Source organism: Monodelphis domestica, chromosome 2 (genome assembly GCF_027887165.1).
Source record: "Monodelphis domestica isolate mMonDom1 chromosome 2, mMonDom1.pri, whole genome shotgun sequence".
Classification (NCBI taxonomy): domain Eukaryota; kingdom Metazoa; phylum Chordata; class Mammalia; order Didelphimorphia; family Didelphidae; genus Monodelphis; species Monodelphis domestica.
Window position 1 is genome coordinate 242,680,948 of NC_077228.1, and position 23,064 is coordinate 242,704,011.

The 23,064-nt window shown below is 35.5% G+C and overlaps 1 protein-coding gene across 1 annotated transcript in view; it reads right to left on the bottom strand.

Annotated features, from left to right (window-relative positions):
• Nucleotides 1–254: 254 nt before the first annotated feature.
• LOC100027290 (myosin-8) overlaps nt 255–23,064 on the bottom strand; it is a 48,914-nt gene continuing 26,104 nt past the window's right edge. The window contains exons 21-39 of the mRNA XM_001371468.4: nt 22,164–22,419; nt 19,337–19,579; nt 19,071–19,247; nt 18,809–18,954; nt 17,978–18,068; nt 17,505–17,894; nt 15,195–15,321; nt 14,622–14,740; nt 14,268–14,464; nt 11,783–11,966; nt 11,531–11,696; nt 11,314–11,438; nt 9,851–10,159; nt 6,982–7,185; nt 4,399–4,524; nt 4,136–4,306; nt 2,357–2,461; nt 1,752–1,847; nt 255–537 (exon numbers count right to left, since the gene is read on the bottom strand). Of these exons, the coding sequence (XP_001371505.1) occupies nt 385–537; nt 1,752–1,847; nt 2,357–2,461; nt 4,136–4,306; nt 4,399–4,524; nt 6,982–7,185; nt 9,851–10,159; nt 11,314–11,438; nt 11,531–11,696; nt 11,783–11,966; nt 14,268–14,464; nt 14,622–14,740; nt 15,195–15,321; nt 17,505–17,894; nt 17,978–18,068; nt 18,809–18,954; nt 19,071–19,247; nt 19,337–19,579; nt 22,164–22,419 (3,385 nt within the window). The 3' untranslated portion in view covers nt 255–384. The remainder of the gene's footprint in view (nt 538–1,751; nt 1,848–2,356; nt 2,462–4,135; nt 4,307–4,398; nt 4,525–6,981; nt 7,186–9,850; nt 10,160–11,313; nt 11,439–11,530; nt 11,697–11,782; nt 11,967–14,267; nt 14,465–14,621; nt 14,741–15,194; nt 15,322–17,504; nt 17,895–17,977; nt 18,069–18,808; nt 18,955–19,070; nt 19,248–19,336; nt 19,580–22,163; nt 22,420–23,064) is intronic.

The following is a 23,064-nucleotide window of genomic DNA, read 5'->3' on the forward strand; positions in this document are numbered from 1 at the left end:
TGGAGGACCACTTGTTAGGAATGCTATTGTGGAGATTGCTTTTTGAGTATGGATTGGACTAGAATATATCTGTGACTCTCAACCTTTTTTTGTATTTTGGACTCTTTTAATGCTGAAATGCAAAATCCTAACCAACAAACCAAACCAAGTTCATAGCCCTCAGGTTAAAGACCCTAATTTTGTGATTATGCCACCCAGACCTTAATAGTCACTATTTAAGAGTAAAGAACTTTAAAAATGAAAGAGAAGACAGATTTGCTAGCAAAATTTGCTTTATTTACCAGATAGTGAAGACAGAATAAAGAATATAAATAGGACCAAGTGACTAAAAATATCACATTTTGTGCATTTCTTTAGTCACTTAGAGGCTTCAATTAATACTGATTACTCAGCACTAATGACTTTGGTGTGAACTTCCCGGCTTTTCACCCGAAGTTTGTTAACCTGGGACTCAGCAATGTCAGCACGTTCCTCAGCCTCCTCTAGCTCATGCTGGAGCTTTCGGAATTTAGAGAGATTAACATTGGACTGTTCCTCCTGAGAACAGAAATAAACTTGTTAGAAGAAAAGAAGTCCCTAGACTCAGTCCTTTTCTTGCTTATTTCCTGAAAGATAACAAAAAAAAAAAACTTGTCCTTCATTAGCTGGTTCTGACTTTAAACCTCAAGATGTAACCTAATTTTAATGATATTTTATTCCAGGAAATTCATGAAGCATCTTCACCTGGGTAGAGTAGAGGACTAACTCATAATATTGAATGCACACATCAAGGAATCCTCAAAATACAGTGAATAATCTCAAGGTCTCCCTAAAATGGTAGAGGAGTGGGGCCAATACCTTTATTTAGTTTATTAAACACTGGTATTGTGAAATTCTGGTAACATGTAAGCTCTCCTCTCTTCTAGCCACAAATTGTGACTTCACTATGGCAGAAAAGAGGTCACAAGAAAATATTCTCTAAGGACTTCCCACAAATATATTTCTTTCATTTTCTTGGTCCAGTTCTATGATTTCATCAATGAAGTAGGCTTCCTGGGGAAGAAACTTCTTCTACCCACAAAGGCTGGCAAATGTTCTGCAATTTACAACCTTATAGACCTGGTTGAGGCAACAAGAAGAATATAGAGACTTCCTCAGGGTCACATTACCAGTACAGGTGAGAGGGGAAACTTGAACCCATCTACTCATTTTGCCGTAAACAAAAAGATTACTGGCCACCCTTGCAAATGCTGTAGGTTCCCAGAGACAGGAACTACAGAAGATTATGGATTAACTCATACTTATTATAGCTGACCCAAAGATGTAACAGTAGGAATAAAATTATTCACATATGGATTTTTAAAGATGATTGTTTTTGTCTCTTTCTGGAGACTAATGGCAATGGAGAGTCTTGGGATGTCTTGTTGATATATGAATTTATATATGAAAAATACATATTTTGATTGTACATGTAATCAGCAAAGTGTATTATTTAAAATTCTATCTATGCCTTCCCAAATAATTTAAGATTCAGAACCATTTCAATTTCAGGATTCATTCTTGAATGGAGAAATTTTTTTTCACTATAGTGGGGGTAGTCACTTACAAAATCTTTTCTCCTAAAATATAGCCTCCTCTTTTCTTAGTGCCTAGCACATAGTAAGAGATGTTTAATGCATATTTATTGGATTAATTAAAATGATTAAAGCTCTTGCAATATAATTGTCATACTCAAATAAATTCTCTTTTCTCCAAGCTTTGAAAATACTCACAGCTTCTTCAGCTTGTCTCTTATAAGATTTCACCTTTGCCTGTAGTTTATCTACTAGGTCCTGGAGCCTGAGAACATTCTTTCGATCTTCTTCAGTCTGAATGAATTTGGAAGAAAGAATATACTCAGTTAAAAGACAAATGTCTAATACAAAGACTTTGTCAAATTACCTTTGTACAATCCAAGGCCTCAAACACAAAGGGCTGTTTTCTAAATTAAGCCTTTTAATTTAATGAAAGCAGTCTTGGTCACTTCTGAAGATATCCCCAGATATGTAGCTAGTATTCAAAGTTTAGAATAGTACTATACTAGACATTAGGGCTGATAACTCATATTCTCCAAATTAATATGTGTATAGGTATGTCTAATAATAACTTGAAGGACAGATAATAACAATTCTGACATTTATTGATGAGAAAACTGAGGCTAAGACACTTCTCCACGGCCTCATAATTTGGCAATCTAAGGGTTGGAGATGGTAGTAGAAATCAGATACAATGATTTCAGTCCAATGTACTCTTTCCACAACATTGTAGTAGCTTATTTACTGTTCCAATTTTTCAGCAGGAAGGAGGTCCAAATGTTACAGAGGGAGATTTTGCTTACCTGGTAAGTGAGTTCCTTTACTCTCCTTTCATGTTTTCGTAGACCTTTAATAGCTTCAGCATGGCGTTTTTGTTCACTCTCAACCTCTCCTTCAAGCTCACGAACCTATACCAAAAAATGATGACTTAAAACACTTTAGGTTTAGGTTTAGGGAGAGGAATGAGAGATAGGACCAGGACAAGAAACTATGTCAGCATTCAGGCATGGCTGAGCTATGGGAATGAAGTTTGGTGAATATCTTCCTCAGTTTCACTTCACAAATGACTCTCTGGGGATATCCAATTTTCTGACCACTTTCTGTCAACTGAAAACTAAAGCTCAAAAACTAGGAATTAGCTTCCAAGAGGAAAGAAAGTATAGTTAGATTTGGATTTAGGGAAGCTGGATTTGATTCCTGGCTTTGAAATTTTACCTGTGTGACACAGCCACTTAACATGGATTGTTTTACCTGGTAGCCTGGATAAACTCCATTTTAAAATGATGGAGGGGGCAGCTGGGTTGAGAGTCAGGCCTAGAGATGGGAGGTTCTGGGTTCAAATATGGCCTCAGACACTTCCCAGCTGTGTGACCCTAGGCAAGTCACTTGACCCCCATTGCCTAGCCCTTACTACTCTTCTGCAAAATAAAAATAAAATGATGGAGTTTGGGGTAGCTAGCTGGCAGTCAGGAGGTCCTGGGTTCAAATCTAGCCTCAGCCAGTTTCTAGCTGTGTGACCCTGGGCAAGTCACTCAATCCTGATTGCCTAATCCTTGCCACTCTTCTCAGAATTAATACAAAGGCAGAAAGAAGGTGGTTTTAAATAAATAAATAAAATGATAGTGCTGAACTTAGTGTTCTCTAAGGTGTTTTTTAACTCGAAATCTGTGATGATAATTTTCCTATGCCAAACTGGCACTGAGAAGGTTAATCAGGCACATTGGACACAAACATATGTTCCTTACCTCCACTGATGTGGAATATTATCTAACCTGGGTCAGGAAAGGCTTAGCAGGTGAGTTGCAGAGGTAATCAAGATATATATATATATATATATATATATGTATAATGCTAATTCACACTTATAAATAAAGATTTAAAGGTACTTTCTTCGCAACATCATGTGGGAGTAGTTGTTATCCTTGCTAGGCTTGGAGTCAGGTAGACCAGAGTTCAAATTAGGCCTCAGACACTTACTAGCTAGGTGACCCCGAGCAAGTCATTTAACCTCTGTTTGCCTCAGTTTCCTCAACTTTAAAATGTATATAATAGCAGCCCTTATGTTGCAGGATTTCTGTGAGGATCAAATCAGAAAATATTTGTAAAGTATTTATCAGCACCTGGCACACAGTAGGTGCCATGTAAATGCTTATATTCCCTTTCTTTGCCCTTGTTAGGGAGGATGATCTGAGGAGGTGAAGTTATTTGCCCCAGGATCACCAAGCTAATGAGAATCTGAGGAAGGATCAGATCCTAGTTCTCTTGGCTCTAAACCTAGCACTTTTTTGCCCCAGATCCACAAACTGTCTATATATTTTGAGGATTTTTTGTCATAACCCTGACTGGAGATAAAGGACTAGACCTGGTAACTTCTGGGAAAACCCCCTCTAGGGCTGATTGAAATCTTTCCCAGTCTTTGATCTTAGTGTCTTCCCTCTGAACTTGCTCCCAATTTACACTGTCTCTAGCTGGCTCCTTGAAGGTGCTTCATAAACAATATCTGACTTATAGATTCTAAGGCTTTCTAACAATTGCCTCTGGTCACTGAATAGCTACAATACATCAAGATTTGGGATATTTACTCTGGATTCCAATTTCTGGATCTGCTTCTTTCCTCCTTTCAGGGCCAGTTGCTCAGCCTCATCCAGGCGGTGCTGCAGGTCCTTCACTGTCTGCTCCATGTTCTTCTTCATCCTCTCCAGGTGGGCACTGGTGTCCTGCTCCTTCTTCAGCTCCTCAGCCATCATGGCTGCCTGGTGAGCAAGAAAATCAAGACAAGCATTAAAGCTGGGAATGTTAGGTTAGTAAAACACATGCTGGGAACAGACAGGTCTTTTCTGCTTACATCGGTGATGGCCTTCTTGGCCTTTTCTTCTGCATTTCGAGATTCTTGAATTACTTCTTCCACTTCACTCTGGAGCTGAGAAACATCAGTTTCCAGTTTCTTCTTGGTATTGATCAGGCTGGTGTTCTGGTTAAAATCAGTGAAGTCTGGTTAATGGGTCATCAAAAAGCACTATTCTATTTTATATATCTTAGAAGGAGCCTCAATTGTCTAGTAGTTTGTATCTAGGAAGGGCTTTACTATCAGGGCAGCTAGGTGGCACGGTAAATTCAGCACTGAGTCTGGGGCCAGGAAGACTGGAATTCAAATCTATCCTCAGACATTTAATATTGTATGACCCCGGGAAAGTAATTTAATTCTGTTTACCTCAGCTAGAGAAAGAAATGACAAACTGATCCAGTAGCTCCAAGAAAATCCCAAATGAGATCTGGAATATCATTAAAAAGTTCATTTTTTTTGTTACCATAGTCATTAGCCCTCATTTTTAGATATTTCTTCACTAAGGAATGTTACCAAAAAAGCACACAACTTTGCATTGTTAGAGAATTTATTTCTTCTGTTGATGTTGTTGGCATATTGTACTGTTCTGTTTTTTTAATACCTACTCAGAAAATGCACCTCCTTTTCTTCTTTGCATTGGTGGAAAGCTGTGAATGTGGAGGACTTCATATATAGTTATACTAGGTTGATATTTTGGTTAGTTTTAATGAATTAATTTTTGGTGAAGTAGTGTTGTAAGGAGGGAATATATTTGTAAATTAAGATGACACAAATTTTTAATTAGAAGTTATATGATATACACATAGTATATATATATATGTATATATATATATATATGCACTCACTCAAAGAAGAGGAGGTAATTTCATTCTGTGTGTAAATTTTAAAAATTATAATGGGGAATAAGAGATTAATTTTCTTTCATAATAGTGCAGGTGACTCTATTATACAAAGTATCCCCCAATTTGCGGGGGGAGGAGCTCAATATTACTTCCTAATTGAACCATTAAAAATCACTTTTCAGAGCTGGGAGAATCAGTGGTGGTGGTGATGAGAGTGACTTTTTTTTTTTATAAGCTCTTACCATATGTCTTTGAATCAATACTGGGTATTGGTTCCAAGGCAGAAGAGCAGTAAGGGCTATGTAATGGGGGTCAAGTGACTAGCCCAGGGTCACACAGCAAGGAAGTATCTGAGGTCAAATTTGAACCTAGGACCTCCCACCTTTGGCCTGACTCTCAATCCACTGAGCCACCCAGCTGTCCCCATGGTGGTGACATTTGAGAGCAACATGATTACCTACACTCTGACCCTAGCTGTGGATTTTAGCCTTCTTTGTTCTTCATGCCTCCCCTCACATACCCTTAAAAAACCATATCCAGCAATTTTTTTTTATCCCTCATGTCCTTCATCTTGAGGCTTAGGAACAAGAGGATATACTGAGAGCCTAAGGACACCCACACTATCCTCACCAGCTCCTTTTGGACTGCTTTCCTAGGGAAAAAGGTAGTCAGCAATCAAGTAAGAGGTCAAAGGGAAAGGTAAGTGCTCTCACTCCCTATTCACTTCTCTACCACTTTAGCAGCCAGTTGGCTTTGCCCTAAAGTCCAAGACTAGGGCAGGTAAGTAGCTCAGTGGATAGAAAGCCATGCCTGGAGATGAGAGGTCCTAGGTTCAAATATGGCCTGAAATACTTCTTAGCTGTGTGATCCTAGGCAAGTCACAACCCCATTTACTACCTCACCTTTACTGCTCTCCTGCCTTGGAACTGATACTTTTAAATATTTTCAGGTTTTACCTTTAAAAGAATAGAGAAATTAAGAAAAATGAAATGCAACTAGTGATTTCCTAGAATTAGGAATTTCTCATTAGGCAGAAATTTATTTCATATGAATATTGGTGATTTATTCCATGTTTATTGATTTCAGAAATAAACAAGTTTACCTTGTGAAAAAATTTTCTTGAAAATTAAAAGAACACTTAAAAATCTTGGAGGTGGTTTCTTTCAGGTCCAGTTCAAATGCTTCAATACCTTCTCTGATCTTTCCCCTTACAATTTTCCACACTCCATCTGACAAACAGGAAGGGATCTCTTCTTTGAAGCTCTTAATAAGGTACTTCATATTTCTCTTGTAGTCACTATAGTCTTTATTTTGTATTATGATTATTTTCATTCTTCTTTCATTTTACCTTCTCAACTTTAAGCTCCTTAAGGGTAGATTAAGGTGTTGTTATATTTGTATTTCTTCCAGCACCTAGGACAGTGACTTACATACAGTTGATAACTAATAAATATTTGTTGAAGTCATTAAAAAAATCCTTATCTTATCTTAGAATCAATTCTGTGTATTGGTTCCAAACAAAAGAGTGGTAAGGGCAAAGCAATGGGGATTAAGTGACTTGCCCAAGGTCATACAGCTAGGAAGTGTATGAGGTCAGATTTGCACCTAGAACTTCCTGTCTCTAGTCTTGACTCTCAACCCACTAGCTGCTCTATGTTGAATTAATTTTGTTGGTAATTTTAGTCTGACTTGTTCCTCACCACTGTTTTTGGAGGCAACTAAAAACCAAATGCATCCTCACCTGGGTGTGTAGGAGTTGCACACGTTCACTGGCATCCAGAAGCTCTTGTTCTGCTATCTTCCTGCTCCTCTCTGTCTGTTCCAGAGTTGCCCGCAGCTCCTCAATCTCAGCCTGCAGTAGGTTGGCTCTGCGCTCAACCATTGCCAGCTGCTCTTTCAGGTCCTCCTGGCCTCGGAGAGCATCATCCAGATGGATCTGTGTATCCTGGGTAATGAGGAAAGTTGCTTTTGTAGTGTGAAGTTGGTATATTTATATCATCAACTGAACTGGAAGAATATTATGACTTGGTGATGTAGCTAGACACTTTCCCTACTCCTGCCTCTATCCTATTTCATTAAAAATAATGATTGACAATTATATAATGTTTTATATGTATCATCTTGTTAGAACCTCACAGCACTGTGGGCACTATAAGAATTATTGAGCATGTTTCAAAGATGAGGAAATTGGGGCTCAGAGAGATCAAATGATTGGCATACAACTTGTGTCAGATGCAGGATTTATTTGAGTTTTAGGTCTTTCCAATTCCAAGTCTAGCACAAGGCCATGCTCCCACTCTAACAAATTAAAAGGGCTAATAATACAAACTGGAAAGAAATAGCAATTAGGCTGCATGACAGAATCAGGATCCAAAAATATCTTGACTGAAGGCTAGAAGTTAGATAGAAAATAATGAGAAAAAATTTAATGGGAGAAAGAAATAGGTTCTGAATTCTTTTCATAGGTCCAAAAACAACTGCATTGGCTGAAGGGAGGCCTGACCAAAAATTTTTGTTCATTTGAAATGGACCTGAGGATTTTTAGTAAATAATTCAGCACAAGTCAATAGTGCCAATATGGCAGCTCAAAGTTCTAATATGATCTTGGTCCAAAGTTTTGAAGAATGAAAGAGGAAATTTTAGAACTAAATTTTTAGAAAAATTTTAGAGCAAAATTTTAGAACAAAAGTATTTAGAACACATCAGATCACCTCTGAAGTTTTGTGTGCCAGATTTTAGGGAGAACATTGATAAGCATAAGGAAGAGTATAAATAGGATGGGGAGTAAACTTGAAACCATACCACTCCAGTACTGGTTGAAAGAAATGGTGATTTTTTAGCACAAGGAAGAGAGCATTTCAGAGGGCATAACAGTTTTTTCAAGAATTTAGAATGGTGGCTATATAGAAGAAAGTTTAGGTAAAAGCTTGGTCCCAACAGATAGAATTAAAACTGAGAGATCAATAGGAAGAATATTTTGGCTCAATGTAAGGGGGGAAAATTACCTATATTTAAATCTGTCCAGAAATGAGGTTGATTTCTTCAGGAGGTAATTTTTCAGCATTTTAAAGAAGAGGCTAGATGAACATTTTGAGGGAACTTTGAAGATGAGATTACTGCTTCACGTATGGGTTGGAACTTCTGGAGTTCTTAAACTTCTATGAGTCTATCATTTTTCATAAGAATGTCTATTTCCTACATTGATCTATAGTCTAGAAGATATCAACCATGATAATTTACAGGGTAACTCAACTGATATTAGACAACACAATGTTGATTTTAGATTTTATCAAAACATTTTCTAAATTCTCATACAATTCTTGTGAAAGATATGAAGAAATGTAGTCAAGATGGAAGTAGGTGGATCTGGACCTATTGAATGGTCTCCCAAGAGGAGACATTAATGGTTTGATGTCAACTTGGTAAGAAATGTCTAGTGGAGTGTTTAACTTGGTATTATTGAATATTTTTATGCAATAATGTTTGAAATAAAAGCATAGCTAGAATAATTATAAAAATTTCAGATGACAATAAGGGATACCCAACACATTGGATAAGAGCATCATGATACCTGAAAGATTTTAAAAGTTTCTACCATTGGACTGAATCTAACTAGATAAAATTTAATAAAGATAAATTCTTATATTTCAATTAAAAAGTAAGGCTCACAAATATAAAATAGAGGAAGCATGTTTGGAAAAACAATTTACTTGAAAAATATCTGAAAGTTTAATGGTTCAAAACCTAAATGTGAATCAGCAGTATGATATGGCAGCCCAAAAAAGGTTATATAGTCAATCCATGTCTGTAGTGATTGTTTTTATTCCTGGGAACCACATTAGGAGAAAGAAAATGACAAGCTGGAGAGGATACAGAAAAGATTAACTGGATAGTAAAAAGGCCTTGAAATCCTTTCATATGAAGATCAGTTTAAGGAATTAGGTATATTTAACCTGGAGAAGAGAAGACTAAGGAGAACATGAGAATTTAAAATAATTTAAATTAATATTTAATTAAATAATAAATAAATTAAATTAAATTAAATCAAATTTAAAAGGCTATTGGGCAGAAGAAGGATTAGACTTGCTTTTAGAAGCAATGGGTGGAAGTTGTAAGAGGGAAGTTTAGGTTTAATATAAGTAAAAAATTATATTTAATCTTTAATAATACTCTTTAAAATCAATGTTATTCAAAGTGAAATGGTTTGACCTCACTAGAGTCTTTAAGTAGTTTTTAAGTCTTTAAGCAGAGCTTGGATGACCATTTGACAGATATGTTGTCTCTATATGCCTGGGATCTTTTGTTTGGGTATAGAATGACCTAGATAGTTCCTCAAATTCCTTCTAATTCAGAAATTCCATGATATTTGGTACTTATGTGACCTTGAATGATTCAAAATCACTTTCATTCCTCTGTTTATTTAATTCAAAATTTAAAAGGGATTAGACTAGAGGAAGTCTGATATTTGTACTCTGCTATGTTTGTATAATTTAATTAACTATATAGTACCGACTTCATAGCTTTGTGGAAAAGAAGGCTGTTAAAATCTGTTTTAGGCCTGACAATTTGGGGGGGGGGGGTTATTTGACAGGGTAGTTAAGTCCATTTACCTTTAATAACACTTGAGTATTTCTGTAGTTCCTTATGGCCTCTGTAGCTTGGCGGTTGGCATGATTCAGTTGGATTTCCATTTCATTCAAATCTCCCTCCATCTTCTTCTTTATCCTGAGAGCATCATTTCTGCTTCTTATCTCAGCATCTAGTGTGCTCTGCATAGACTCTACAATTCTAATGTGATTTCTTTTTAACTGTTCAAGTTCCTCATCTTTTTCAGCCAATTTCCTGTCAATGTCAGACTTGACTTGGTTCAACTCAAGTTGGATACGAAGGATTTTTCCCTCTTCATGTTCAAGAGATGCCTGGGAAGACAATTAATTAATTAGTAATAGAAAACAATTATTGCTTGAAATTTAAAAATATTAGTTCTTTCTGGGATTCAACTCCATCTCCTTAATATCAACATGACTCACTTTAAGCAATATGTATATTGCTTTTAATACCTATATAACATTGGAAACATTCTGAATAAAGCAAAATTTTAGAAATCAAATTTTAAACAAAATAAATAAACTTAAAACACAACTTGTTATTTACAAGAAACCTGGATAAAACTTTTTATAAGGATATATGTGTGTGTGTATTTATAACTTTTTCTAAGAATACCTCCTAAATGATTTGTTGAGGCAGCAAAGTAGAATAGAATGAACACTTAGCCAGGAAACCTATGACTAAATGTTATTTGTGCCACATTAACTGTGTGGGCAATTTCTATAATTTACATGTGTCTAAAGTTTTTCATTTGTATTAAGTTGTTATGAGGAAAATGCTGTGTCATAAAGTTTTATGGAAATGTGAACTATTGTTAAATCCATATTTCCCTAGGTCTGTTCTAATTAAAGCACAAGAAACCCCAGAAGAGTTTTCTCCCTTCATATTGGAAATAATTGATCCCTAGAACTTTTAAAGTTTGCATATTAGTGAATGAATGAAAAAAGACAGTCATGGTATATTGATAAACTACCACTACTTCCACCTTCCCTTAAATCATAATAAGAAAAATTAGGCCCCTGAGCCCAAGAGGCTGGGCAATAGATTGGAATTGCTGCTACCACTACATCTATCTACTACTGCCTATTCAAAACTTCCCCTCTTGGTGCTGAAAATTGCAACCTTCTCAACAACCACAGCTAATAAAGATCCATAAAAGAATGTTGATTATTGCCAGCCAAGTTTTTCACATTGTCAAATGTACCACATCAGAAATTAATGTGAATCAATGGAAATAATATTAAAGAAGATGAATTACCATATTTGCAGCTGAGGTGTATTATATATGTTATCTCCTGAGAGCTGGAACTGTTTTGTCTTTCTACTTGTATCCCAAATTTTGTACATAGTAAACACTTAAGTGCTTTTTAATTCATCCATTCATTTATGCATGCCTGCATTCACATAGGCATAAAAGTAATTGAAATCTAAGATTTCTGTAAGATAGCAAATTCTATGATCTTACCTCTGCTTCCTCAAGAGAAGCTTGTAATTCACATTTTTCTTGTTCTACTTGCTTCTTTATTTTCTCCAATTCATGAAGTTGTTTCCCTCCCTCTGCCACTTGCTCAGTGAGGTCAGATATCTCCTCTGTTGGTTAACAGACAGAGGATTGGTCAGAAGATAGTGAACAGTCTCCCATAGCATTTCAATAGCAAAAAAGATTTTAAAATAATACTCACGTTGCAAATTCTTATTCTCTCGCTTCAGGGTTTCAATTTGGTCCAAGGATTCCTCATAAGCATTCTTCATCTTGAAGAGTTCTGTGCCGAGAGCCCTGGACTCCTTTTGGGAAGCTTCAAGCTCAGCCTGAGTTTCCTCATATTTCTGTTTACATTCTGACAACACCTATACAACAGGAATGGTGAAGCTACAATGAATAAAATTAGGTAGGGTAAAATAAGCAAAAAGTAGTAGCAATGGCCCAGGGATACCTTGTCAAAATTCCTTTGCTTTTTATCAAGAGCAGCACAGGCAGCATTGGACCGCTCTACATCAAGCATGAGATCCTCCACTTCATTCTGTAGGCGCTGCTTGGTCTTTTCAAGGGAAGCACATTTGGCATTCACAGCTTCCACATGCTCCTCAGCATCTTGTAGGCGCTGGGCAAGCTTCCTCCTGGAAAGATTTGGGTTCAATAAGCATGAATGAACAAGAGCAGAATCAACATGTCCAACAAGAATTATATTCAATTGCTTTAGGAGACCCAATAGCTTACCTAGATGGCTAGGATGCCTTGTTGAAAAAGAACTTAAAGTATTTCTATATAATTAGTGAACTACACTATTTCAAATCATGGCAGCTAAGGTCATTGTTTAAGCTGCTGAACTGGTGTCCAAGTCCTAGAGTGGCAAGTACAAAATACTGCCATAGTTTTATTGCATTCACACAGTTTTTTGCAGATACTTTTTCAATAATACTTTCATTTCTATAGCACTTGCTGTTAGCAAAGTGTTTTCTTCACAGTAGCTCTGAAGTCAGTAAGTCAGTAGTTTTGATATCATTTATCCTCATTTTATAGATGATGAAACTGAGGCTCAAAGAATTAATCTCTTATGGTCACCTAGCTAGTATCAATAAGAGTTTTTTATTTGATTTGATATCAGGACTGGTTTTTTGATTCCCAGGCAAATACTATTTCCAATTTGCTCTCCTGCTTAGTTACTGTCTCACCTGGTACTGGTTTCATCCATGACCTAGCTAAGGCTTCACTTCATTCTCTGCTCTCTTGATAACTTCCCCACCATCTTGTCATTGTTTTCATATTTCTCTGTCCCACTCCTAGTTCTGGAACCAAGATCAAATCAACTGTCATTGTCCTTGGAAGAGATATGTCGATCTATTCCACTAAAATCCAACTCACCATCCCAGTAACTTTCCAAAGTAGCACTTTCTTTGTGTCTTGACTCCTTCTAATACAATATAAACTCTTTTTTAAAAATTAAAAACCCTTACCTTCCATCTTGGAATCAATACTTTGTATAGATTCCAAGGCAGAAGAGTGGTAAGGGCTAGGCAGTGGGGGTCAAGTAACTTGCCCAGGTCACACAACTGGGAAGTGTCTGAGGTCACATTTGAACCCAGGACCTCCCATCTCTAGACCTGGCTCTCAATCCACTGAGCTACCCAGCTTCCCCCTGTATAAACTCTTGATCATAGAGATTGCCTTTGTTATTCAATTAACAAATAAACATATATTAAGCATCTCCTTTGTGCCAGGGGACTAAGTTCTGGGGACTCAAAAGACAGTCCCTGCCCTCAGAGAACTTACATTTTTTAATGAGGGCAACAACATGTAAATAAATCTATACAAATCAATATATATATATATATAGAATAAATAGGAAATAATAAAAAGAGGGAAATCACTGAAATTAACAGGGTTTTGGGAAAGTTTCCTATAGAAGGTTTTAGTTGGGACTTACAGGAAGCCAGGGAGGTTATTAATCAGGGTAGAGAATAGAGAGCATTCTAGGTATGGGGGAACAGCCAAAGAGAATGCTTCAAACTAAGTTTTGTATTTCTATCCTCATGTGCATAACTCATACTTTAAACATTTAATTGGTTTTTCTTTCATTCATTCAATATTTTCACTTTTTATTGTTGCTTTTTCCATGTTGAAATGCCTATAATTTTCTTCCATTTTCTCTATAAAACAAATAAAATAGAACTCCATCAAAAATATTAGAGGTTTAATTTACTGTTTGGGCAATTCAATGTAAAAAAGAAAACCCTTATATAATTTAAGAAAAACTAATAGCTTGACCTGGATTGACCTTATTTCTAATTTATTCTAGTTTAAAAGTTCTGCTTTCTGAAAATTTCTATTTTCTTTCCATATTCAACTCAAATGCTACCTTGAGGCTCTGCATGAGGCTATCTTTTGATCTCTTTCCCTCTGTCCCCTTCCTTCTCCAAGATTACTTTTGTAGCTGCATTACATGTTTTTGAATTCATATACATGTGTGCATGTGTGTTTATACATGTGACACATGTATTGCCTACCTCAATAGAAGGTAAGCTCCTTGAGGACAAGTACTATTTTTCCTTTTGTTTTTGTATCTAGCTCAGTGTTTTATCTCAAAATTGCACTTAACATTTCTAGCACACTGCACAGTTCTTGTTTGTAGTTTGTACTTAATAAATATTTGGTGACCTAATTGATTAAAGTGATTTTTTTTTAATATTCAGAAAGGAATCCTGCATATACTAAGCAAAGGTATGTTAGTGGTGTGCATGTGTGTGTACTCAAAACTCTGGGACATTAGGAACCTTTGAAGACTTTGGTTTAAACTATTTTAAGGATGACCATTATATAGTCTATCTAATTCCACATCCTTTAATGCCATATTTAAGGCTAGTGACTTTTAGACAGATTTTTATACAACTGATGATCATGTTTAGGTGCATTGAACATACTTGGCCTCTTCTAATTCCTCTGTGCGTTGAATAGCATCTGTCTCATATTTGGTCCTCCACTGAGCAACTTCACCATTGGCCTTGGACAAAGCCCTTTGCAGTTCAGCCTTGGCTTCCTGTTCCTCTTCATATTGTTCCCGTAACAAGTCACAGTCATGGCGGGATGACTGCAGGGCATGGGCCAGAGCATTCTTGGCCTATAAAAATTGTAATATCAATGTGTAAGTTTCATTTGCTTATAGAGAATCTTCATTTTTACAAGTATAGAAGAATGGACTAGCAAAATAAGTCTTGAAATGTAAAAATATACACAAACTGAAAAAAGAAGGAAAAACAAAATTACTCATTACTCACTTTAGACTCCTCTTCTAACTGTCTCTTCAGTTCTTCAACTTGTTGGGTAAATGCTTGTTTACCCCTTAACAACTGAGAGACTAAAATTTCTTTCTCATCTAATTGACGGGAATATTCACCTAAAATAACAAAATGGAACATTTTATTGGGATCATAGACAAAGAAAAGAGGCTTAAATATCACATATTTCTGTATTCAGAACCCAATCCTAGTTGTTACTGATTATACCTAATGAATAAAAAACCTCATTTCCATAGAATTCTTAGTCTTTTCTGATTATTTAATGAACACTAATAATTTTACTTCTAAAATGAAGATCTTGCCTTAACCCAGAATTTCTTTTCAATTCTCTGTGATTCACCTTATAAAATCATAGATTTAGAGCTGGAATAGATGGATCTTAGAAGTCATCTCATACAATTCTAACAGCTTTCATTTTACAGAAAAGAGAACTGAGGGCCAGAAAGGTAAGATTTGTTGGTCAAAATCATAGAAGTACATGGAAGAGCCAGGAGCCTAATTTAAGTTGGATGACTCCAAGTTCAACCCTTCAGACTCAGCAAAGAAGCCTACCTGCTTCTGTCTGCAGTCGTGCTCTTTGGGCTGTCAGCTCACTGACCAGACGCTGCTGTTCTTCTTCCCTGCTCTTAAGTTCGCTAACTTGGTCTTCCAGACTTCGGGACAGCTTTTCAAGATTTGCCTTCACAAAGAGAGGAAAGAAGGATGAGATACTGAGCAGTGAGAAGAGTTAAAACTTCATCTTAGGCCACTTTTAAACACATGATGTTTACTAGAAGTGGTTATAAAATAATGAAAATAAACATGCCAGAACTAACATATCCAAATAGATATCATCTCCTTAAAGTAGTGACTGTTGGAGGTCTAAAGAAATTAATGTAATTCCATCAACAATTAACTTACTCCTAGAGTATAACTTAGACATTTTAAAAGTTTTGGGGAAAGGGTGGGCAATGAATTACCTCACCAAGGTGATTCAAAAGTATTTGACAACAAAGATCTGCTCTATTCCTGAAACATATATCTAGCCTCACATGACTTGTTCAAATTGGTCATTACTATTTTTGCTGGAAATAATATAGCCAGAAGGAACCTACAAATCATTATTTGGAGTGAGAAAGTCTTGGATAAGAAACTGAAAGACTGTCATGGTAGGAGGATTACACTTGATCTGCTTGGCCTTAAGAGCCATGGAAGAAAGGTGCAAAGAAGCAGAATTAGACTTTATGTAAGGACAATTTCAAAGCAATTAGTTATCTGAAAGTGAAATCTACTTCACCCAATAATGTACAGGTACATAATTTACCTGTGCATAATTTCAGAAAAAGGTTATACAACTATTTGTCAATTATATTAGAGAATGGATTCTTTGCCATATGTGAGGTGATTTACATAATTTGCCTTTCAGGTGTGAGATATTGCGATTTTGTGGGCTAGGGGTGATGAAACCTCACATTTTCCCAAATTTTCCCAGGAAACTAACTCTTTTTGAAGCTTCTTATCTTTGACATTTTTTCTAACCCCTTGGGTCTCTGACTATCTTTGGAGCCGCTAGACCCAAGCTAGTACCATGCAGTATGGTATTTTAGAATAAGGCCCTAGTCTTAGTCTTAAGGAGATCTGGGTCCTTGCCCAGCCTTTGACACTTATTAACTGTATCCTTAGGCAAGCCACTTAAATTTTTTGAACCTCAGTTTCCTTCTATGAAAATGAAGGGGGTTGGACTATGACCTACAAGGTCCCTTCCTGCTCTAAATATATAACCTTCAGGAGACTTGTTGCTTCTCCTAGTCAATCTTTTCTAGAACCAGACCAATTTATGGTATATCCAGGTAAAAACTAAATCATAAATGTTGAGCCAAAAGAGATTTTAGATTTCATTTAATCCAGTTTACTCATTTTATTAATGAAAAAACTGAAACTAAAGTGTCTAGTTCATTCAGTGGTAGTCAGAATGAGATTCTGAGTGTGTTAAAGCTTAATTCTAGTGTTTTTCCTACTGTAGCTCTCTCCTCAGTCCAGAATTCAGGAACAGGCAGGCCAGTTTTTCCTTGTAGTCATGGATTCCAAATTGTCATAAAGAGTTCTGTATGTCTGAATAGATTATAAGGCTTCCTGGGAGCTACCACATCGCCCTAGAAATTAAGTTCCATCACTTCAAATTTTTGGTAGATTTGTAAATCTGATTTGGATTCACCCAAGATCATCCTGAGAACCCTAAAAGTTTTGACAAGCTTTAGGGCCTTGTCTCAATCACTTGGCAGTATAGAACTGGCCAGTTGCTGGGCAGTTTGTGTTTGGTCAATAGCTTCCAAAAACCTAAAACTAGTCTATACTAAGAATATCGTTAAATATATGAAAATTCACACTAAAATCTTATCATTTTGAAAGAAGAAAGTTCTCTTGCCATTGGTTTTGGCTAACATTTTTAACAAAAAGAAAATGCAAACAAACAGAATTGATGTAACAGGCAGGAAAAAAATTTAAATAGTCACAACTAAAAAAGAAGCTATGAAAAAAATACTTATCAAGGGAATAACTATTCTCATTTTGATTACTTTTATTTCATTTTTAAATTTTTATTTTCTTGAAATATATCTTTAGCTTGTTTTAATACTGGTTTTAGATTTTTACTGATACTTTTATAAAAATCTTATCTTCACTTTCCAATCTAACTTAATCTTCTCATCTACCCAGCAAACAATTAACTATTACAAAAGAAAGGGGGAAAGTAGCTTAGCAAAAAATTGACATGACCAAATGTGTAAGTCTATGCAATTTTTCATACCTATTGTCCTTCACTTGTACAAAGAAGGAATGATTATTTTTGTTTTTAATAAAACTTTATGTGAGCTCCTACACTACCTTTGCTTTGGAGATCATTTCCATGTTACTCGCAAGGTCATCAATCTCCAACTTCAATTCACTCTTCTCCTTCTCCAGTTTCTGTTTCACCCTCTGCAAGTTGTCGATTTGTTCCCCAAGCTCAGCCACACTATCCGCATGCTTCTTCCGAAGAGTGGCTGCTGTGGCTTCATGCTGCAGGGTGGCCTCTTCAAGGTCCCTGCGCATCTTCTGGAATTCAGCCTCTCGCTTCTTGTTCATCTCAATCTGAGCTGAAGTTGCCCCACCAGCTTCTTCCAGGCGCTCACTGATCTCCTCAAGTTCCCTGGAGAGATCAGATCGCTGCTTCTCAGCTTTGGCCCGAGAGGCCCGTTCTGCCTCTATTTCCTCCTCCAGTTCTTCAATGCGAGCCTGGGAACAGGGGAAAACACACTCATCAGTCCCTTCCTGTCAGTGGCTTATTTTCTGAGAATCCAGAGAAGTGATGACTTTACCTGCAACTCTTTAATCTTTTTCTGTAGTTGAATTTCTACTGCCTGTTCATCTTCAATCTTGCTTTGTAGGTTGCTAATTTCAAATTCCTTCCTTTTAGAAAAATAAATTGTTAGCTTTTTCTTTTCTTTTCTATTTTTCTTTTTTTACTTTTTTGTCCAGGACCCTTTATCTTACCCAGACTGGAAGTGCCAAGCCTATTCATCGGTCCAATCCCATTGCTGATATACATAGAATCTTTGTCCTGCTCCATTTTCAATGGAGCATCCTTTCTTAGGGAGTCTGGTTGGTCTTCTCACTCATTAAGGCTGACCATATTGGTGCCAGACTTAGGGCATTTATGCAATTGGCTAAGCAGCTCAGAACTCCTGAGCTCAACCAATCTACCAGGCTCAGCTTCCCCCTCCCACCTGCACCCCCATCAGGGCTTACAGAGTTACAGGTTGAATCTTTTAAATTAAAAAGACAATCTCATATAGAAATTGTTGTCCTTACTACAAACTTAAAGTCATTAAAATGTTTCTTTTGTTTTTACATCACTTTAATTTTTAGATATAAACCCTCCCTATTATCTACCTTTACATAACCATCCTTTAAAAACAAGAATTAAAAAAAAAGAAAAGAGAGTGATTCAGGAAAACTAACCATCACTTAAACCTAGTATTTGCAATGTTCTGCACCCCATAGTTGCCATCTATATTCTACTTCCCTCACCCTGAATTTTATTTTCTTATCTTTTTCCTGGCACAAATTTGGTCCTTATAATCATATAGTGTTTAGTTTATAGAATTACTATTCTTTCCATTTCCAGAGTTGCATTCAAAGCTACTTACTTTTTAAGCTTTTCATCAAGCTGTACTTTGTCATTTTCCATATCCATTGTGGATTCTTGGGCTAACTTGAGGTCACCCTCAAGTTTTCTCTTTGCTCTCTCCAAATCCATGCGAAGCTTCTTTTCTTGCTCCAATGAACCTTCAAGCTGAATCAGAAAGATGTAAAAAGTTTTTCAATATTAAAGTAATTTTTTTAGAATTTGTTTCTCTTTCAGAAGGAAAGGAGTTTATTTGTTTCTGTTTGTTTGTTTTTAAGACTTACATCATCCACTTGCTGTTCCAATTTGGTTTTGGCTTTAGTTAGTGTATTCACTTTGTCCTCTTCTACTTGCAGGTCATCCAGGGTCTGCTGATGGGTCTCTTGGAGGGCTTTTTTCTCCTTAGTAAGCTTAGCAATAGTTTCATCCAGTCCTGCCATCTCTTCTGTGAGGTTTTTCACCTTAATAAATAGTGAGATAGCTTTATCATAAAACATGTTAACTATATCTTAGTAGTGCTGAATACTTATGACATAACATAACTCAAGACCTTGTTTTCTGTAGCATGTTTTTCCTTTTCAACCTTGGCTAGTGTCAACTCAAGGTCATCGATGTCTTTCTTGAGCTCTGAACATTCATCCTCTAATTTCCTCTTCTTGGCTGTCAGTTCAGCATTTACCTCTTCTTCATCTTCAGCTCTTTCAGTTACTTCTTTGATTTTTGCCTCAAGCTGAATTTTATTCTTGATAAGTTGTTCACATCGCTCCTCTGCATCAGCCAAGCTATCAGCTTCCTGTAAAGAAAATGCATTAAGCTATTGCTTTGAGATTTAAACTTTAAGCATGTTCTATGCAGAGAAAAGGGCATACTTATTGAATTATGATGAATATTTTTTATTTTAATAGCAAAGCATAGTGAATTTGATTATGTCGGCTTCAAAAATTCCAAAAAGAAAAATAGATTAAGTGGTGTCTAAACACAGAAATCTAACTAATATTTTCCTAAGAAATAGGATTTAGATAATGGAATGATTGCCTAATTTAAGGGTGAAAAGAAGTAACAAAATCTACTGGAAGAAAAGCTTTACTTGGTGGCATTCAGGAGATCTGGATTTATTTGAAGTCAACTATGTGCATACAAGATATATATGGGTAAATGGAAGTAATACTGAAGAGAAAGTGCTAGCACTGAAAGGATCAGGAAAGGCTTTCTACAGAAGGTAGGATTTGAACTGAAACTTGAAGGAAGCTGAGGAAGCCAAGAGACAGAGATGAAGAGGGGGAGTATTCCAGGTATGAGTGACTGGCAGTGGAAAGATATGGAATGAGAAGATAAAATATCTTGGATGTAAAGCAAAGAAACCAATGTCATTAAATGTCATAAACAAAGCAGAATAACACTTTTTTTTTCTTTTTAGAATAATATACTCTTTATTGACCAGCTAACCTCCAGGTATATCTCTAAATAATAAAGGACCTCTGAAGAAAGGATTCAGCATTCAGTGATACTACTTTTAGGCCCATATGCCAGAGATAAAAGAAAAAAGAGTGGGACACATACATACAAAATTAGAATTCTGATCTTTTTTATTACAAGTCCAATACTCTACCCACTACACTGCCTAACTGCCACTTTGAGAAGAAGCTAAAGTGATTGTGAGGAGGAAATTTAGATGTCTAATAGCATTCATCAATGAAAGCAAAACAAAATCAATGACTTGGACATGTATCTAAAAGCAAACAAACAAAAATTAAATAAAAATCCTCTAAATTACATGAAAATGTAAATTCCAGAAATCAAAGAAAAGATGAACAAAACTGAAAATTTAAAAAAGTCTACTGAATACATAAATAAAACTCAGATGGATTTTTGGAAAAAAATCATCAGCTAACCTTATTAGAAAAAGAGAGGAGGGGGCAGCTGGGTAGCTCAGTGGATTGAGAGCCAGGCCTAGAGACAGGAGGTCCTAGGTTCAAATCTGGCCTCAGACACTGTGTGACCCTGGGCAAGTCACTTGACCCCCATTGCCTAGCTCTTACCACTCTTCTGCTTGGAGCCAATACACAGTATTGACTCAAAGACGGAAGGTAAGGGTTTTGTTTTTTTTTTAAAGGAAAAAACCAAATTGTCTAAAGAAAAAATAAGAATTCACGAGAAATGAAAAGAATATAAAGGAAATCATTTGAAATAGTATTTGAAATCATTTGATCCACTTACATGGCAACAAGACTGATAAATGAAATGAAATGAGTTAATATTTGTAAAGTATAAGATATTCAGATAAACAGAATAAGAAGTAGATAATTTAAATAACCCAATCTCATAAAATAAAATAACAATCCATAATTGAACTCCAAGAGGAAAAAAAAACTAAGTGGATTTATAAGTGGATTCTATCAAACAATAATTTTGTTATACATATAATATAATATACATATATTCATGTTATTAAATGAAATTTAAAAAAATAGGAAAAGATATCCTTTCAAATTCCTTCTATGAGATAACATATAATCTTTATACCTAAAACAAGGAGACACAAGGCTGAAAAAATAAAGTATACCAGGAGGAGAGTTTAAACTGAGATCCATAAATTATTTTTAAACATTAATAACTGTTTAAATATAATTGATTTCCTTTTTAATCTTGTATATTTTATTTTACATATTTAAATAAATAATAGTTAACATTTATATAATACTTACTATGTACCAGGCACTGTGCCAAGCACTTTACAATTATTATCTCATTTATTCCTTACAACAGCTCTAGGAGGTAATTATTATTTTTATTATTATATTATAAACAAAACATTATTGTATTTATTATATACTATTATTATATTTTTATTATTATTAATTTATTATTATCCTTATTTTACAGATGTGGAAACTGCAGCAAAAGGAGCATAAGCAATTTGCCCAGGGGCACAAAGCTTGGGTCTGAGGCCAACTGTGAACTCTATTCCTGACTCTAGTCCCAAGGCTCTATTCATTGTACTACTTAGTGACTTTATCTGAGAAAAGACCCTATAGAATCCATAGACTTCACTAGACTACCAAAGGCATCTAAAACACAAAAAAGGGTAAGAATCACTGTTACAGATCAATTTCCCTGATGAAAATAAAAACAAATAATTTAAAATAAAAACATCAGCAAAAGACTAACATAACATGAAAAAGATTACCTTCTTTGAGAATGTTGAATATATATTTAGAATGCAAAATTATGGAAAACAAACTTAATCTGAGTATTTTATAGAAAGAAGTGATGCTTTGTCAATCTAAGGCATTATTTACTATCAAAGATTAATAAAAATGTTCTTTTTAGAATGCATTCAATGATAGTAGGCTATTATTTGAATGCCAAATACTCACTGATTGGACTTGGAGCTGCAGGTCATTTTTCTCTTTTAAGAGAGATACCATTTTTTCTTCCAGCTCTTTCCTTTTTGCTTCTGACTTTGCAAGACTTTCTTTTGTTTTCTCAAATTCCTCTTTCATGGTGGCCATCTCCTTCTCAGTTTCAGCACTCTTGAGTAGGGGCTTGATTTTAAAGAATAATTTCATCCAAGGCCAATGCTTGACATTCATGAAGGCACGAACATTGTACTGAATACAAAAGAGGGCTTCTCTGAAATGTAACAAAAAGGAAAATCAAGGTCTTTTTACTAGGTAAATTATCATGAGTAGGAATATTAGAGCATAACATAGGTCTCTTGCCCATAGTAGATGTTTAATTTTTTTGAGCTATATTATTGTAAATACAGCCACTTTTTAAATCATCAGTTATATTTCCACAAAAAAGATAGTCTGTATTAATGCTTCTTTGTTAATGAATTCTTGTTTTGAGTAAAAATATGCATAAAATGGATTTATGAATATTCATTAATGAAAAAAATTGGCTTTTCAGTAATACAACACACATATCCATGTTTGAATGTATATATAATGTTACATATTCTTATTAATATAGAATCTGACTTTCAAAATAATTTGTTTATAATTTGAGGATAGAGAGTAGGGTGAGGAAGTAGAATACTTCTTAGCCATTGCTCTATGGATCAAAATCCTGGTTTTGTTTGTAAATTACAATTTCTAAACTAAGCTGGTATTACATAGTTATTTCATCTCCTCCTCATTATTCAGAAACCCCTACTGACCCCTCCATTTTTTAAACTCTGCAATGCAACATACTAATAATAAATACTTGATTACATACAGTCTTATTATTTGTTTTGTATTAATCTTATCCCTCCAACTAGATTGAGAACTCCTT